We start from the raw sequence: 18,204 nt of genomic DNA, 5'->3' as shown, positions 1-18,204 counted from the left end.
GATGGTAGATCTCAAGATATAGGAAAATCGAAAGGAAGGAAAGAGACAAAAAAAAAGAAACAACCCTACAAGAACCGCAACTCCCTCACACTGCCCATATCTACTACTGCTACCAAGACCTATCTACCGCTCCTCTCCTTATGAACGTTCTCAAACGCCATCCTCATCCCAAAGCTCATCTGCCCCGGATCCATAGCCTCCATTCCCATGACACCACCGCTCTCACTGCCCCTCCTGGCCCTTACCCCCACGCCCGGCCGGTACGAGAAGCTGCTCACGTCCGGGTCCAGCCCCGTCCTGCCGTCAACACCGCCTACCACGCTCTTCATCGCGCCGCCATAGTCCTCGTCGTCCTCGAGTGCAGCCGCGGCCGCTACCTCAGCGGCATATGCGGTCCGATACGGCGTGCGATCGTATGCCGATGGGAATGGTGAGCTGCGGCGGTAGCTAGCCACTGAGTCGCTCTTCTCCGGCGAGCCTTCCTCCGCTGGCGCTGAGAATGATGTCGGCATTGCTGCGAGTAGGTCTGCGGAGTCTACCTTGCGCATTGGGGTAGAGTGTACTTGTGATGCGCCTGAGAGTGGGGATCGACCGGGCTTTGGTGATGAGCGGGACCCAGCGATTGGAAGTGAGTTCTGGGGGTCTTTCTGGATGACGGGGAGCTTGGGGCTACGTGTTGAAGATGAGGACTTGGCTACGAATGCGGCAGGGCTATGACGGCTTATTGACATTGGCAGGCTTGTTGCGTTCGGGCTACGGCTTAGTAGAAGGGTTTCGTCTTCGTCTTCCTCTTCTTCGTCAATAGCGGTCCGTGATGAGTCTTTGCCTTTCCCCTTGAGAGAGTTGACATCATCTTCGGGGAGGTCGTATTTTACGATGCTTCTTCTTCTGAATCGTCCACCGGGTGTGGGAACGAATCCGCTTTTAGACGGTTCAGTACTCATGCCGCCCTTCCATCCAAAAGTTGGCAACGAGGGGCTAATTGTCTCTTCTTCTTTCTTCTGGCTAAGAAGCGGTGATAGTGATAGAGAGGAGCTTAGAGAACCCCTACGAGCCCCTCCTGATCCCCCTCTAGGAAGCCCAAGACGGGGACCAGGCGATTTTCCGAAAGTCAGGATCGGATCTGAAGCGGACGCAGGGACTGAAGGGAATGTTGGTGTAAACGATGGAAGCATAGGGAATTTAGATGCCGTAAGGCGATCGTTCGTTTGTGGTAGCGCAGTGTCCAATAGTGCCGAGTAATCTCGCTGTGGCGGGGAGTTATCCACAACTTCTGGTATTGTCTCGTCCAGATCAAAGAGAGCTTCTTCGTCGTCATCATCATCCGCACCGGTCCCATTAACTTCATCATCTTCTGAGTCGAATCCTGGCGTTGTTGAATTGTTCCCATTCGTCGTATCCAGCCCGCCGGATACACCTCTGATACCCAGGCCACTGAATGCATCTCCGCCTTGGACGATAGGCGCACTATTGTCGAGTGTCATGGGTACAACCAGCTCATCCCCTGTAGACCTCTCGCCTACATACTCTGTGATGTTCTCCACCTGCTCTACTTTGCCAGCTGTCTCTTCGAATTCTTCCTGGTCTACTTCCTCAACATCTTCTCCCTCGTATTCCACGAAGCCATCCTCATCCTCAAACGGATAGTCTTCCTCCAAAGTCCAGTGGACCTTCGTAGACGGTGGTGGGCTACTGCGCGAAGGAACCGAGTTCTCATCCTCGAACAGGAACGTAACCCGCTTCGGCGATTTTTGCTTCAACTTGTTGAGTGTACCCGTGGAACTGCCAGAAGAACTCTTGAGCGACGAAGCGAGGGGGTATGCCGGCGATGTGTTTCCTGTCCTCGACGGCGGACCTGGGATAGTTGTAAGCTTCGGCATGACAGGTTGTGGTAACGAAGCCGGGCTCTCCTGCGGAGGGCTCTGTCGAAAGAAGTTGTTATCAAGCAGTGGGAGGTATCTAGGAGTGAAGAGTCCCGCGGCTTGCAGTTCCTTTTCAAATGGCGGGGAGGTGGTAGCACTGCTGTCAGCGCTGCTTTCGTCCAGACCTGGCTGCTTCCGGTTGTCAGGGAGCTCGAGCTTCAGCGTGTCGTTGAGCTTTGAACCGCCGAGGTCCAGCGGGATCTGACTCCCAGTGCCAGTGCCAACAGTTCCAGAAGTGCGTCCGACTTGTTCCTCACCACGGGTGAATCCTTTATCGTTACTAGAGGACGCTGCTGTAGTCGTTGTCGCCGCCGCCGCGGCAACATGTGTCGTCGCATCCCCACCATTCGTGTTCTGTAGTTGTTTCTGCTCTGCTCTCAGCCACCTCTCCAGTTCCCTGTACTCCTCCTCTTTTGCCGCCTTGAACGCCTCGATTTCCGCCTCAATTTCCCTTCGCTTCTGGTCGAGTCGTGCCAGGAGCTCGATTTCTGATGCGGGTAGAGGAGGATGAGGGGGGGAAGGGTTCATTGGTTCTCGGGAATCGCCGGGGGGTGTGATCGGCGAGGCTTCTGCAGGGAAAGGGTTAATACCCAGGAGTTGGCTGACTGATGGAGGCGATGGCATTATGTATTTTCCCTGATTGACAAAGTTGGGGCTGTCGGTTGAGGGATGATCGTTGAGTTGTTGATGGGGGTTGGCTGCTATCTAGGTACGTAGCACCCAACGTAGGCCTCAGACTTGACTTGACTGGCTATCGAAATGAAAATGCAGCCAGCCTCGTCTGAGCGTATCGTAGAGTTCTGTAGGTAGAGAGCGCAGGGGGTGTGGGATGCAATTGAGATGAACAAAGTGGCGATGAGGAGGGAGAAGATCACCGGTGGTTTGGTGGGGGAATCTGGTGGTATGGGCACGGTTGCGGAGAAACTCTTGTGTGGGGGGGTTATTGTAGGAAAGGTTCGGCGCCAGGCTATTGCGTGCGAGTATTCCAACCCAAAGCCCGCGAGACACGGGAGAGCGAGATTGAAGTGACAATGAGGTGACAGTGGTGAATTGAACGATTGATCAGAAGTATGTATAGTAAAACAAAAACAAAACAGCCAGCGAGTGACTGAATTGAGTATATTCAGAGAAGATGAACGAAACCGAGAGAAACGAGGAAATCGTCTGCGAGATAGATAGATAGATAGATACAAGAGTTGAACGAACGCTCTTCCCGTCTTCTCCGCAATGAAGTCAGAGTGACTAACACACAAGACAGAGCAGGATTGGACCAGCTCTTCTCCCGCCGCTCCTCACTTCTACCTGTGCTGGTTGCTGTGGATTCCTGTCCTCTTCATGTCTATCTGCCTCTCATCCACTTACTGCAGTTGGTTACTCGAGTCGCATGGGTAAATTGGAATTCAGACGACCAATTCCAGCCAAGTACTTGAGGTCCTTTTGTTCGAGTAACACCACTCACTGCCTATCTGTAGACTCGTAGAGCAAAGCATGTAAGTGGGTTCTGTGTAATATCATGCATAACTACTTGTAGGTATCAGAATTAGTATCTCCTACAAATATCGAGAGAATTGAACCTTCCCTACCATTCATCCATCGAGGGGAAGAAGACAAGAGACAAGACAGTGCTGAGATGAGGTCATGAATAATCAGGCCCTAGATATTATTGATCCCTAGAGCAAATGAAACTTTTGAAATGACTGTACATGTGCAGAGAACAAGTGCACGCGAGCTTAGTTGGATAGACATTTCGTATCACCACAGGCCCTTACCAGTACACCACCAGCTGAGGAATTGAGCCTCAAGAGTCACCAAATGCTGTCCTACATGCATGTACCCACATATCGACCAACTAACGGTGGTCGTTTCCTGGCTTCTTACCGAGGGCAGAAGGCCGATATGCCCACAAACATCCCCCCACACTCAACAGCACCTACATAGGTATATCAAAACACAATATAGTCCCTACCTACATACATACATGACATACAATACGGAGAGCTCTCACCGCAGAGATGCTCAGCCTGAAATACTACCTGGTTACATCTCACGATCATACCACTAAGGAGCAGGCTGCGCGCTCTACCCTTAACTCCCCGGATAAAATAAAGCACAGAAATGCATAGAAGAAAGGGAGAAAAACCCTCAAAAAGAAGCTTCCAAAATATGCGGAGAATTCATGCGGCTCCCACGCAGAGAAAAGAAAAAAGTTTGAACCCGGTTGCAGCTCTAGGACCAAATAAGGTGAGACATGTCTCAGTAGGTTTCTGGCTGTGAACAAACGCGTCTTACCGAGAAACTGGTTGGTGAGGCTCTTAAGCTTGGTTCCAGGATAGCCGCGCGTGCGGCTGGAGTTCCGACCAAACTGTTGGAGCTCGACTTCTGGATGTAATGCTCTTTAGAGTAGTACTCACTCCCGCTGCTTATGCCTCACTGCACGCAGAGCTGATACCAGAATGTGCGCAGTACAGTCATACTCCACAAACTCACATCACCTCGCCAAAACAAAGAGGTGTTGTGGTTACCCCGGATCTTATCTGATCTCCCCACATCTCCCCGAAGTACCGAAAATAGAACCACGTCGATCGGAGCTTATGTTCGCTTCATACCAAGGGTTCACTACTGTGATCTACACTTGGCGTAGTCACTCTGACGTTGGCTGCGCGGAGAGGACACCGATATCAGTACAGGATCAACAGGGTCACTAACAGAGTGAAGAAGGTAGAGGAGTTTTTGGGTTTCAAGCGGTGAGCTTCCCAACGGCAGGATCGAAGGAGCAATGTGTCGGGGCTGTATCGGGGTGTGCCTTTGAAACTACAGAGTTTTGGCGGTAAGGACGCGTAAGTTGGGTTTCAAAGGTGAACTCTGGGCAGTATCCCGAAGGTTTCGCCACTCCCCGTTGACTACCGATTGTACTCTAGTGGGATGCGTTTTCCGGACCGGAGGAAGGAAGCCAATGACATTCTCGAGTGACAGCCTATGAGTCTGACTAAATGCTTGGCAGCCCTGGTTCTTTGGGGGGGAGGATGACTTCAAGCCATGGGTCCAGTTAAATACTTATTGTGTCTGCACTTCGGAATGGAGAGATGTTGTCGATGTTGAATTTTTGTCACTATTTACTAGTACCAGATTAGAGAAAGAAAGTCAATTGATATTGGTAAGTGTGCGTCGGACTTTCTTCTTACTTCCCTCAATCCATCCTGCAAAACCACTTGAAATGCCAGGGTTCAAGAGTACGACGATACAAGCCAGCCCGATGAGAACCTCTGGAGCTGGCATGAGTGGCACTCCGTCGTATATCGAATAGCCATCCTTTAAGCGCAATAGAGTTACTCATATACATGCAGGTCCGAGCTTTGAGAAACGAGGAGCTCGAGGCATTGTATGATGTGAAGAGTTGTATTATTTATGGGAAGGATAGAAGATACCGCAGTAGCTAGATGTAGTGAAATCTAGCCTCGTGCCTACGTACTACGAGTAGCTTGCTTCTGAGTGTAGGACAAATCAACAGGGGATGGGGTCGGGCCTGGTCTCGTACCTATCACACACTGTAACATGTGAAAGTTTATATCGATAGGAGAGCTGAGAACGAGCCTAGGCCGGGCCAGGTGAAAATCTAGAAGGCATATATCCGCGGTCCTTTGGCGGCTTACTGCATGCTTGGCCCAACTAACCTCCACTCAACCCGCCACTCTGTCACTCTGCCACCCGAATTCCTCTTTTTCTTTCCTCTGCATACACAGCCATTCGACATTCGACTATTAAAGTCAACAGCAGATGCTTCCTCTAGTCTTTATGCTGCGCCTGAAGAATTATGATACCAGCTCCACCTTTGTTGTCTTTTCTTTTGCCCTCCAAGCCCAAAACCCCGCCAAGGATCTCGCGGTTTATTTCTTTTTGACAGCGATCGTTATCATAATGACATGAAACTCAATACACTTTATAGCTCATGTAGTACTTCGTACTATTCTATCGAATTGTTGAACGTACTTAGAGCGGTTCTTAAAGGAGTATGCATAACGTAGGCTGATTGGAGTGGGTAACTACATGTATATACTACATGTTTATAAGTTCTCTCTCCACCGAGCATAAGGTCTCGATAGGCCTATAGGGTCTTCGTTTTGATGGGTACCTGCGTGCCAAACGGTTTCAATTAGGCAGCGAATATGTTCGATGGTTGAAGCGGGGAAGGGTTTGATCACGAAGTTGAAGGTTGTGTATAAGCCGCTTTGGATGTATATGTATCTTCTAGAACCTCGTATGATGTGGTCTCCGCACAAGATTGAAATCCAGAGCGAGTGATAAGATGTGACGCTACAGAATATAGACCAAAAGGCCAAGGATTTTTAGGCCTACGAACTGGGGTTAGGTATGAGATTTTTACTGGCGGAGATTCTTTTTCGACGTAAATGATAAGCGTCTTGGCATTCACTGCACTTTAAGAGCGAGTGATGCAGTATGATTGAGCCTTGGCAACCCAGGCTTTTCGGGTTTCCATCCAGACCCTCTTGTTGGGACGGCGAGAGCACGCAGTACCAAAGGATTCGTAATACAAATACGCTGAAGCTGAAGCTGAAGCGAATTGAGAGGTTGTTCCCATATATGGTCACAAATAGCAGTTGGAGTTTCTGTGTTTATATGCTACAACCTGGCGTGGGGACAAAAAAAAAAAAGACGTAAATTCACCAGTCCCGTGACTTACCTCTCTCTCTCAATGTTGCATATCCTTCAAACTACAATGCTAAGAGATAGTTTTAATGTGATGTGGAACCTTCCGTAGTAACATAGTAATTTCCTCCCATCAACAATCCCCAACTCGTCCCGCCCCAGCCACGCTGATACCCTCCGAAACTTGCCCGAGATTCCTTTCTACCGCTCCCCGTACACAACACCACAAATTCCCAAACGCTCATTTAACCACACCTAAATCTCCCACAACACCAGCACAAAATGAGTAGTAAAGCCCGACCTATCGACGAGTACCGCGCCAGAAAGCAGGCACTAGCAATCAAAAACGCTCTTCGGAAGGAACCCCCCGAGAAGTCTCCATGCCCCGTATTCTCCCTTGCCATCTCGGCCGGCCAGGCAGATTCATGGAGTGCCCCCGAATCTGAACAAAAAGCGGTCATGGAAGCAATCGACGACATTTGTCGTGAGATTGGGTGGGAACTTGCGGCGGGCATGACCGCCCTAGATGCTGTAGAGAGTGTGGTTTACACGCTGGAGAACATGGGTTATTTCAACGCGGGGAAGGGCGCCACTAGGATAGACTCTGAATGCCCTCCGGTTGGTCTTCGAAGATTTGCTTGATCTTTTACCGTTATTGGAGAGATATTAATATTAATGTTTTTGTGTGTTCAATAGTGTAGTGCGGCCATCATAGGAGGAGCTCAGAGGGCAAAGGATCTTCCTACAAGGCATGGGGTTGCTGTAGGCATCCAGTCGTTTAAGAATCCGATTCGTGTTGCACGAGCATTTTTGGATAAAGATCTTAGGGTTCGATTTGGAGAACAAGCAAATGAACTTGGTCGCAAGTCCAGATGCAGAAGAATGCCGGACGATTACTTTGTGGAGGCAGACAGAAACTGGCTGGATTCTACCACGATAGAGTTATATCGTGCACCATATCTTCCAACCTTCTTGGAAGGAGTGGGTGTTGTCGCCATGGATAAACATGGGGATTTGGCAGCGGCTGTTTCCAGTGGTGGGCCTGCCGGAGAAGCTGGAGATCCTACTACTATGCCTGAAATTTGTGCGGGAATAATGTGCGATAATAATTGTGCAGTTGTCTGGTAAGTTACTTAGACTTTACTTTCTGATAATGGAGTAACTCTTTTACTAACTGGAACAGCGCTGGTACAAACGAGGATCTCATGGAGTACGAGCCGGGAAGAATAGTGTGCATGCTCAAGAGAGACCCAGCCGAAACCATCAAAGGAGCTGTTGATCAAGTCTTCGACTTCCTGTTTGAAAAGGATTGCAATCCACATTCAATTATTGCCGTTGATAGGACCGGAGCAATAGAGATCCGTTCGAATGCCCGTGTTCATCTAGTCTCAACTTGTTCTAACCTTGCTGGTAGCTGGACTCGTGTCCATGGGAACTCAACCCCAGTCACTTCCCATCACCTCATTAGATGTGATGCATTTCTGGAAGCAGGCTTCACGCGTTACCCAACCTGCGAGGGACAAATAGTGGCAACGTTGAAAGACTGTTCGAATCTTTCAGACTTAAACTATGCCCAATTTATGCAAACCATGGTCTCGATTTGGAGCATGTCATTGGCTCTTTCTGCTTCCTTAGATGCCTCCTTCGTTGGACTGGCCTGTAATGGTACCGGGACACTTTCACTCCTACCATTTGATGATAAGGAAGAAAACTGGACCGAAAAGCACTACGAACGAATGCAACGTGACACCAACCTACCTTATCTAACTTCCAAGAAGGGCGAAGATATATATTCAGCTGGGCTCACCGCTATGGTCCACAAGAAGCTGGGAGCCGCTGAACCCAAAGATTTCAGCTTCGAAGGGGAGACTGATGAAAATAACTACTATACTCGAGTCATCTGTGGCCAGGTCCCGCACCATCGGATCTGGGAGGACCACGAACATGTTGCGTTCCTTGACCCGCATGGCAGCAGCGTTGGAATGACTATTCTAGTCCCGCGAAAGCAGATCAGAGGTGATGTATTTTCTATGAAGTCTGCGAATTTCGTCAGCTTGATGAGGGCCACTTACAAGGTCATTCAACTCTTGAGAGATGGTCTAGAAGATGACAGGGTGGGTGTCTTTTTCGATGGGTATGACGAGTCATTCGCCAGCGTTATTCTCATTCCTACGAGAGACCCCGTCAAGGAGAACTGTGCACCGAACCGAGTAGGGAAAGCCCAGTTTTACGATATCCATCCAGGATATTTGTCAACTCAGATTGGGCGGAGGATCCAGGGGTTTTCAGTCTTGACAGATTTAAAAGAAAATTATCTCCATCTAGAAGAGAGTAAGAAGGATGAGAAGGATGCGAAGGATGCGAAGAATGCAAAGGAGGGAAAGGAGGGAAAGGAGATGAAAGAGACAAAGGTGTCCCTTCTGAAGTCTCAGAGTAGGAAGGTTTCATCGTTGAGACTGGTAAGGAATAGTTTAAATCCCCGATCAACTGATACCAGAACCTGATTCGAAGAAGTTGTAACTGACGATGCGATTTGATGTCTAGTCTTGGCCTTTCAAGAAAACCAAGTAGAGTTGCTGCTAAGTTTAATTAGCCACATTTCAAGGATAATGTCACTGGTAGAGAAACTTTGGTGGCACTCTGATTGACGAATATCCAAGGTTAGCTTTTAGTCTCGGAATAAGGATTTCAAGAAATAGTATAATACATGCAGCTAGCTATTTCTATAGGATAAGATCAATACCAAGTCTCACCCTGGCCCCGCTCTCACATCTAGTGACTTTAAACTCAGTCAAAAGTACATACCCTCAACGAGGCCAGCCACTTCTTTGAGGATGATTATTTTACTGAGATAAATTTGATCTGGTTTTGGGTGTGGGGATCCGAAAAACTCGCTGTAATAGTCAACCGTATCTCGCTAAGGGGCTTCCAAGGTTTGCCATATGGCACCAGTACCTAAGGATGTGACATCTTTCATTGCTTTGAATATCCAAAACTGATGGTGAACAAAAGGAGCAACGCTTCCACAATAATCAGCTTTATTTGACATAAGTATCTGCTTACTAAAAAATAGGACAAATCAGATTATCGAGTGATACTCCATGACCGTGACAAGCAAAAACTACGAATAGCTATTGTAGGAGATAAATACATGTAGTTGTTGGTTGATAGAGAATAGGCATTCAGAATAGAGCTAAAATATGTCAACCTTTCAAGAGTTCTTTTTCATAAAATTGTCATGTTTCATTCTCGGGTGAACTGAAAAAAGCCCACTATTTGTGCTCTTTCTTAAATAACAACAGTGCAGTCCTCTTAATAAAACTGAGGAGATGTTTTTACGGAAACAGTTGAAGTTTTTCAACAATATGAGCCCCCACCTTTACCCGTACAGCGATTGGGTTGATTATCTGACCACAATCTTTTCCACCTCTTCCTTAGCATTTTCCCAACTATCCAGGTTCTTACGGGCCCACTCAATGTGACATTTAGCGTATACAATCTGAATGGATATGTTGTTAGTCTTGGTAAAAGGTGATTGATGATAAAGATTGTAATTACCATCATAGCTCTCAAATCCTCTTCCTTTCCTCTCTGGAATCGCCTCAAATCTCTTAATACGCCTTTACTGGCATCTTTCACGTCTCCCTCGGCCACCTCTTTTGCAGCCTCGAGTTGACTTAGCTGTTCGTGCGTTTTCCCGATGTTGTCCCTCCTGGTTCTTTCAGGATCTACGTCAACAATTCCGTGGATCGCATAATTAAGCTTCCCGAACCCCTTCGCTAGAAATCCACTTCCACCAGCTATACCACCCCCCATAATACCAATTCCACTGGATGTAGCGGAAGACGGAGCACTATAGGAAGAAGATTTTCTGTGAGCGTGTGAAGTCGATGATGATGCACCTGCAGAGGAAGATGATATGCTATTTCTAGATGGTCGGGTGGTTGATTTAGATCTCTGCGGAGGAGGCGAAGATTCCGAATGCGTAGGGGGGAAATCACCAGAATCAATGCTTTCCACGTCATCACCGGAAAACCCACCATCTACACTACCACCAGAACCTCTAGACTCTCCATTGGAAACATCAGTGTCACCATGGAGATACTGTTCAATTCTTTTTGCTTCCTTTTCAGAGCGTTCAAGACTTTGTAGCAGTAGGCGTTTTTGCGCCAATAAGTCTCGTGTCATTTCTTCTTGGACACGTTTCAGAAGTCTGTAACGGAGAACCTTTTGAACTACACCAGCAAACTGTGCTGACTCGCGGAGGGGCTCAGCAAAACCAGAGCCAAGGACCCTGGCAAGCTCTTCTGTTGCAATGTAGGAAGAGTCAACCGCTTGTCCAATTTTCTCGATTGAAGCAGCAAGATCGCCGGTTTCAGATAGCGAGAAAGCGTTGTAGCGAGCGCCAAGTTCACTATAGTCGAGAGAAAGTTCACTTAATCGTTTAAGAATACGGCGATTGACACGCTCAATAGAGCCAGTCAAAAGCGATTCGTATGTTCGGGTGGCAGATTCATAGGTAGTAAAGTAAGGATCAAGCTCTGATTCTGAGAGCGTGTGGTTGGGTGGCGGGAATCGTGAAAAAGGTTGACCTTCACGGGGGGCATGCGGTGTTGAGGGAGGAGAGCTCTGTTTGAGCCTAGCAGAAGCTGAGGGAATTGGGAGAAAGGCGTGCCCTGGTGAGGGGTTTGAGGGGTCGAGAGGCGGAGCTTTTAAATGTTGCTTTGGTAGATTAGAAATTGGGGGCGAGCTCAATACCTCGCTCTATATATATTGTCTGAAGTTAGCAGTGCAGAGTTTCTGGCTAGGGAGAGTGTAAATACCCAGCTGGCATTAGAATCTAAGAACCTCTGAAAGACACTATCTTCCCGAATCTCACGCATTCTAGCGCAACGGTTCAAAAAGACCCCCAGCATACGTTTCCGGTGATCAATGATGTTAACATTTTCTTTAGCGCTCGTGGGTGCGGCTACATAGTCGGAGACTTGATGTTTCTCTGGTATGGGGGGTACGATAAGACAGGGATGTAGCAGGGCGAGATTCTTGCGAAGAGATTCGAATTCGGAGTAGCGACGACGAACTTCCAGGTCCTGTAGTGTTGGTCAGCTTGAAAATTTCAATCACACCCATGTGTCGATCGTGCCTCTTTTGAAACTTATATCTTGGTGAGGGATGGAGTTTTGGAAGCTATCAAAACATACCCCGGTCCTAATTGTGTACACAATGTAACCACCACTTCCTTCCGAGTTCTTCCCCGCGTCGGCAATCTTGATAGCAACATCCTTATTTTCCATTAACATTTGTTCAACTCGAGAGCCATAGCCTGTGGGCTTTCTCTGTTGTCTATACTCCTCTTCTTCACCCTCATCGTCATCGTCGTCTTCTAGATTGTTTCGAGCTGGAAAGTCATCCTGGGAGTGTTCAGAGGGAGCCTGGTAGGTTAAGAAATCAGGCGGATCAGCACCATGGGAGTCGTCTGAAGCTGCTGGAGATAGCCCAGGCCGATGGAACGAAGAGGTAGATGACCGGCGATCGTAGGAGAGGGGGTTATTGTCCTCCCACATTGCTAGTGAAGGGGTTGTCAAGGGAGAAGCGAGCGAGTAGTCACAGTTGTAGGTAGAGATAAACGATAAGCAGTGAGACACGGATTTTTGAGAATAGTGTCTCTGAGCTCCTAGGGAGTATTTCTAGCAGCGATGAGGTGAGGTCTGTGATGTTAAAGATGTTGGTGATAGTGGGGGTGTTGAGGCTGTGGTTGTGGTGGTGACGTCGCTATGTAGAGCACAGGGGGGTGAGGTAGGGATGCCGAAACCCGTGACAAGTGGTAAATTCACATCCTCATCGATCATCAGTTTAGATTTTTCGGCTCGAATTTTTATTCGGTTTGAGGTAGGTAAGCAAGATTACAGGTAGCCAATAGTGTTGGAAATCACTCCCTGCTCTCTTAATAATCCTATTCATGTCTAAAGTACGCACATGTAGCTCTAGCCCGTATACCCAAGTTCTCAAACCATTTTACTACGTGAGTACTCTATATTCACCGGCATCCCCTCAAGAACAAATTATATTAAAGATCTTCCTGAAAGTATACATGTATATGTATGTATACAAATGGGATGTAACTACATGCAGCCCAGGCCATATATGGAACTGAATAAGCCTTCTAGAATCAGATTTCCCTAAAAACTATAGACTTATGAGCGCCTCAGAGACGTAAGGAGACGTCGACGCTCCACCAGGTTTTGTTTGCCGTTTATATACTGTAACTTTGGTAGTATTTGTTTCGTATTTGTGTTACTCCATTGCCCTTCCATTAACATAAAAAATCTGGTTCCTACATGCCTTCATTCACAGTAATAACTTAATGCGAAAATCAACAACCACATACTTGTATATATACGCGCCACATCTCCTCTACCCATACATCACCCCTGATCTTCTATAAAATGCGGACGATTTGTTTCATCTTCACTATCAACAACGCTCTCCACTGTCGCCCTGTACTTTAATTGCCCCATGGGAAAGTTTGCTATATGCACCTGCTCAGCTCTCTGCATACCCCGGAACTCATGTCCAGAACCTCTCATTCTTTGCGTTTCCTCTGTTTTGACCCCACGACGCCTTATACTCTTAGTGTCAATCCTTTTAGGCAATGGATTTACTATCCGTGAGGCAGCAATATTTTTGGGATTCTGAGTAATCGTTACTGGAGGAATAAAGGTTTGGCTACGTGAATCGCTTACATGGGACCCCCGAGAAACAGTACTGGCTGATGATTTTCCTGGATGATAATGGATTGTGACTTCTGAAGTGGAGACGTGATTTCCTCGACGGCCCTGCGAGTTGCCGTTTGAGGCTGACCCTGATGAATTTTGAGGTGACCCATATGTTATACCAACCGTGTTCGTATCTCTTAATCCTACTAACATAGGCGTTCTAGAAAGGGAAACAGCCTCACTGCCTATATTTCTGGGGAGTCTTGAGGATGTAATTTGATTGTTGTCGCGGACTGTGATCTCATCAAGAGATGGCGATGCGCAAATAACATCGTAGCCCAATGTCGAAGAGGAGGACATTGAGGTAGGGACAAAACGAGTTCCGATTTTTCCAACCTCAACCGATTCGATAGAGCTTGCTACTGGACGATATACAGAATCTAGATCGTTGAACTCAAATTTATCTCTAGATTCACGACCTAGGATACCAGCTCCAAGGAGATAACCAGCCATGCTGATAACAGAACTAGTATCTGAAGCTACAGGTGAGCCTAGAGGCCTGTAGTAGGGCTTTGAGGCAACAGATTCTGAAGATGAGCTGGAAGACGAGTGATAATTTATGACTTCTTCTGAAGTATAAGTTGTGTTGAGATTTGTTGGGGAGCTTTGCGAGTCTGCCCTCAAGCGATCGCCGATTCGAGCATTCATAGGTGAGCTTGAAACCATAGAAACATGGGGAACGTTGTTTCGAAGAAGTGTTGGAGAGATTACCCCCGAATCATGTCTGACAGGGGAGTCTGAAGCGATGTCGGGGTCACTTGCTCCTATGCTAGCGTTCAATGATATATCATCAGACCACTGGGGGCTTCTCTCGAGAGAATTAAGGATGGTTGTGAGCGAGTTCGGTGATGGGTTTTGTATAGGTATAGGCGTAGATTGTCGTATTATGGAATTCATTACTGGTCCCACAGGCACTGGATCTTGCGCTATATCTATGTCTCTAGAAGCACGGGATATGGTGGAAATTCTACTTAGGCTACTGTTTCGCCCAAAATCAACCAACGTGCCAGGGTGCTTTAGCTCAATCTTGGGCTCTGTCGATTTAGCACCGCCCATAGTACTTCGGGAAGCCACAAATTCCTCTCTATCATGGATGGCGCTGTTAATATCGATAGATATTCCATGTGTTTCCTCAAATGAGATCGCGCTGACGTTTTGGTGGATATTGAGTGGAAGAGGTATAGGTTCTATAAGGCGGGCAGAACTGGACCACGGAGGCGCGTTGATATCAGAAATGCAATATCCTGGGGACGCAAACTTTCCAGAATCCAATCTCTCAGACGAATAAAACCTTCTATCCTCATGTTTGATGTCGTTCTCAGACCCGAACTCCCGCAATGGCCGAGGCTTAGAAACAATTGGTTTAAGAGGTGGAATGTGAGATTTTTCTGGGTATGAGACATCAGAATTACTATCTTGGCTCGGCGCCTGTGATTGCAGGATTCCTGTTCTCGAACTTTTTCGTGGCCGAGTTCGTGTGTAGCTCTGGAAAGGAACCTGATGATTATCAGAATCTGGTGGGTTTTCCTGAGTGGACCGAGAGGGAACCGTGAGATCAAAAGGTGGTGAGTTTGTTCGTTGTCTTGGTATATATGGTTCTGGGCTAATTGAGTTTGTTTCTAACTTCGAGACCAGTGCTTCGGACCGCCTAGGTTTGCTCCCCTTTTTGCGAGCTCTTCTAGCGCTACGTTCAGTCCCTAGTCTGGGGTCTCTGACCTTTATCGCCCGTTGCCGATATCTTCTTCCATGATTTTCCTGGAAGCCATTACGTTGTCGACTTGATATTTCTTGACGATGTTGACTTCGACCCGTTCTCTCATTTGGGGTTGTATTCATGGTATGCGTGCTCGTATCTTGATATCCGGGGTTACCTCGTATCTGACTCTTGGGGCCACCTATGGTATCTATATCACTGCTGCATTTCCCATGGGTGTTCCCATGTTCCGATACCGTACACCTGGCCAAATCGCCGCAAACGCTTGTACAGAAAGTTTCTTCGTCGTTTGGACTCTTATGGTTACTGTTGGAAGATTTCTTAGTTCATCTGAAAAAGAAAATTCTTTCCTCCAAATAATGTATTACATAACTATCACAAATCTCGTCTCTAGGGGTGGGTCAGGTCTTTACTAACCGTCTTTTTTTGTAGCAAACGCAGTAATATATACTGACAATCAAGCTAGGTAGTAGGATTCCAAAGATTATACCAAGGCTTATACTGACTGCACGCTTTGAGTCGGCATCATAAGCCTTAGTGAGTTCACGAGGGAAAACACTGTAGGATAGGGTAGTAAAGTTAACTGAGCTAGGGAAACGGGTAGGTACAGGCATAAGTGGCATGTTCTGGGGATACCGGGGAGACGCAGGAGAGTCTTGTGATAAATTCCCAAGTTGGAGAGGGAGTCCACTAAGGTACTAGAAAGTACTTCCGAAGTTATTAAGGAAGAGAGCAGGATGAAAGGAAATAAGGTGAAGTACTGCCAAATAATTTCTTTTGGATAATGGCCTAAGAGGGAGGAAAATACGATCTCAACCAGTGTAGGATCTCCAGCTTTATACCACCTTTCTGTGAATATAATCGACAAGACAAACAGAAACTCGGTCACGACGTGTTCCCAACATCTCCTGCCCTGCTCGATTCGATGCATTTCTCACTTTACGATCAGGGCTTCCATTTTCCGGCAACAGACATAGTGAAAAAAAAAAAAACTTTTTCACAGCGTAGGTGTGTAGTGAGGATTGGTTGATGAACGCAATAGGACTGTATAACAAGGGGAGGAGAAGCATTAGGTAAGTTCCCGCTTCCTTGATGAATCAGGCGCTGTTTGCGGGATATTTGAGGCATAGAAAAGCACGTGGAATACTTGGGATGGTCATTGATCCTAGGTCCTGCAGAATGTTAGCTTTGCCCACCCTAGAGTACCGGTGAAATAAGGGAATTCGCAAAAACCTCACTGAAGCTCCTGTCTGAGTCTGAATTTACAGCGTGGCTTCCTGTGTTTGATGTTTAGGATGTGCCTTGAACTCAGCAGTGCGAATGGAAAGGCTTCATCTTTTTTTTATTTTAAGTTTCATTTATCCCGCCTTTTCTGGTACCAAAGACAATCATCCTGCGGACCGATATTTCTGGCGTATCAAAATGGCCTAGCTAAACATGTGAGTACTTCATCACCTAAAGATACTGCTGAAAAACTGTCAAATTAGAACCATCGTCAGATCATTAAATACAACGTTATCACATTTTACTAAAGATTTTCGAAACTCGCCCGATCAGAAAGATTATACCGACGGAAGTTATTTTCTAATCTTTACTTCTAGTGGTTGGTAATAGTTAAAACAAAAAAAAGGTTTCCAAAGCGCTGCTATCAAGATAAGAACGTACTTTTCTTGACCAGGTGGTATATATCAGTGTCAATGACGGAACATGCAAAGTAATGAAAGCATACGTATACGTTGTGTAAACAATGATGACAAAAACACTTGAATTTAGGATAGCGTAGCATGAGTAAATTTAATGTAATTGTGAGTAATACATAGTTGCACCAAGCCCCTATAGATGACCAGTTTCTCCTTGCTATGAAATTCTTTGGGTAGCTTGAAGTTTCTTTTAAACTCATCGTGCATATTTGAAGCCGTTTCTATGGAAGTCCAGTAGTGATTGACCCCTATCTGGATACACCACCCCCGAGTTCATGTATCCACCAATTCTCACATGAGATTAATCCACAGCACATTCCACCTCACCTTGGATCTTCCCCTCTTCTAAGCTTCTCAACGTAGGTGCTGCATTTCACTCTGTTATCTTTCTACATGCCCTCATTATGTCTAGCTAGGCTCCTCGAGAGCTGTGTTACCTTGCCAGCACTCTCAAACATCTCCCCCTCCTCCGCTGGAACAGCACAAACGGTTTCCCCATGTGCAGAGTGCCTATGCACTATGCTTACAGGAACCCCACGGCCATAAGATCTGGATGCACCAGAAAGCTCATCACGTGCGTGGATCTCTGCATCACCTGTACCAGCTCGATTTTCATTATCGTCGGGGAGTACCTGTACCGAAATATCCGTGGGGGTTTCTGCACCTAGTTCCGGGAACTGAGGTGTCTCAAAGGATGAAAATGAGCGAATGAGCCTGCGAGAATTGCTGGAGATGGAGAAAGCAGGGCTCATTAGTGTCGTTTGTGCCACTGATGAGGTCTCCAACTGTTTTTCTCCTACTGAATTGGCAGATTCAGAGCGCAATGACTTGTCGAAGCTTGAGAGGCCTGTGATGAGAGAATATGAATTGTGAGATGTCTCTTCGATGGTCAAATCCTCCGCACAGGATCCCGAAGAAAAACCTTGCTCGACTTTATCAATGGAGGTCTCAAAACTCTGTCTTGAAGATCTTAGCTCTCTTTCATCAATGCTTCCTTGAACATCCACGGACAATGAAGAAGAGGTACTATTCCTTCGGTCCGAAGTGGAAGGAGAAGGGGATCTTCCAATCGATGAGGCTTGATCGCTGTTCGATATCTTCCGGGTAGCGGCGTTGGAAATATGTCCGTGGATTTCATGATCGTAGGCGAATCCAGAGTCCCGAATTATTTCTTTTTCGAGGCCTCTTCTCGATAAGGAGCTAAAACTTGAAGCCCTTCTCAAGCTGCCGGTCATCTCTTCTATTACCTCCGTATACCTTTCGCCTTCATTTTCTACCTCTCGGTATACATCACCACCACCGTCGCTATAATCCTCGACATTGTTCCCCCTTCCATTCTTCTCTTCATGGTCAACCCTATCTGATCCTCTGTGAGGTTTACTCATACGTAGCCAAAGCACGAAGCCTAACGCGATGAGAATAGCAGG

At 47.0% G+C, this 18,204-nt stretch overlaps 6 protein-coding genes across 6 annotated transcripts; 2 read left to right on the top strand and 4 right to left on the bottom strand.

The window, feature by feature from the left end:
* Nucleotides 1-119: 119 nt before the first annotated feature.
* On the bottom strand, nt 120-2,546 carry H6S33_007690 (uncharacterized protein; the record flags this gene model as incomplete). The annotated part of the gene is made up of 1 exon (XM_044839031.1): nt 120-2,546. The coding sequence occupies one exon, from the start codon at nt 2,544-2,546 to the stop codon at nt 120-122; it is 2,427 nt and encodes an 808-aa protein (XP_044688563.1).
* A 1,539-nt stretch (nt 2,547-4,085) lies between these two features.
* Nucleotides 4,086-4,460, top strand: H6S33_007689 (uncharacterized protein; the record flags this gene model as incomplete). Its single annotated transcript, XM_044839030.1, has 3 exons — nt 4,086-4,163; nt 4,251-4,322; nt 4,386-4,460. 3 exons carry the CDS (start codon nt 4,086-4,088, stop codon nt 4,458-4,460), a joined length of 225 nt encoding a protein of 74 aa, XP_044688562.1.
* Nucleotides 4,461-6,869: 2,409 nt separating this feature from the next.
* Nucleotides 6,870-9,158, top strand: H6S33_007688 (uncharacterized protein; the record flags this gene model as incomplete). Its single annotated transcript, XM_044839029.1, has 4 exons — nt 6,870-7,205; nt 7,284-7,711; nt 7,771-9,046; nt 9,132-9,158. 4 exons carry the CDS (start codon nt 6,870-6,872, stop codon nt 9,156-9,158), a joined length of 2,067 nt encoding a protein of 688 aa, XP_044688561.1.
* An 832-nt stretch (nt 9,159-9,990) lies between these two features.
* Nucleotides 9,991-12,151, bottom strand: H6S33_007687 (uncharacterized protein; the record flags this gene model as incomplete). The annotated part of the gene is made up of 4 exons (XM_044839028.1): nt 9,991-10,086; nt 10,146-11,351; nt 11,411-11,677; nt 11,789-12,151. 4 exons carry the CDS (start codon nt 12,149-12,151, stop codon nt 9,991-9,993), a joined length of 1,932 nt encoding a protein of 643 aa, XP_044688560.1.
* An 861-nt stretch (nt 12,152-13,012) lies between these two features.
* Nucleotides 13,013-15,691, bottom strand: H6S33_007686 (uncharacterized protein; the record flags this gene model as incomplete). Its single annotated transcript, XM_044839356.1, has 3 exons — nt 13,013-13,279; nt 13,331-15,383; nt 15,495-15,691. The coding sequence occupies 3 exons, from the start codon at nt 15,689-15,691 to the stop codon at nt 13,013-13,015; spliced, it is 2,517 nt and encodes an 838-aa protein (XP_044688559.1).
* Nucleotides 15,692-16,174: 483 nt separating this feature from the next.
* H6S33_007685 (uncharacterized protein) lies at nt 16,175-18,162 on the bottom strand (the record flags this gene model as incomplete). The annotated part of the gene is made up of 7 exons (XM_044839355.1): nt 16,175-16,249; nt 16,311-16,354; nt 16,457-16,504; nt 16,650-16,666; nt 17,105-17,166; nt 17,215-17,737; nt 17,789-18,162. The coding sequence occupies 7 exons, from the start codon at nt 18,160-18,162 to the stop codon at nt 16,175-16,177; spliced, it is 1,143 nt and encodes a 380-aa protein (XP_044688558.1).
* Between the last annotated feature and the right edge of the window lie 42 nt (nt 18,163-18,204).

Source organism: Morchella sextelata (genome assembly GCF_020137385.1).
Source record: "Morchella sextelata strain SCLS chromosome Unknown scls_24, whole genome shotgun sequence".
In the NCBI taxonomy this organism is placed as follows: Eukaryota; Fungi; Ascomycota; class Pezizomycetes; order Pezizales; family Morchellaceae; genus Morchella; species Morchella sextelata.
Note: the sequence above shows the minus strand (reverse complement) of the source record. Positions and strands in the feature narration are given on the sequence as shown.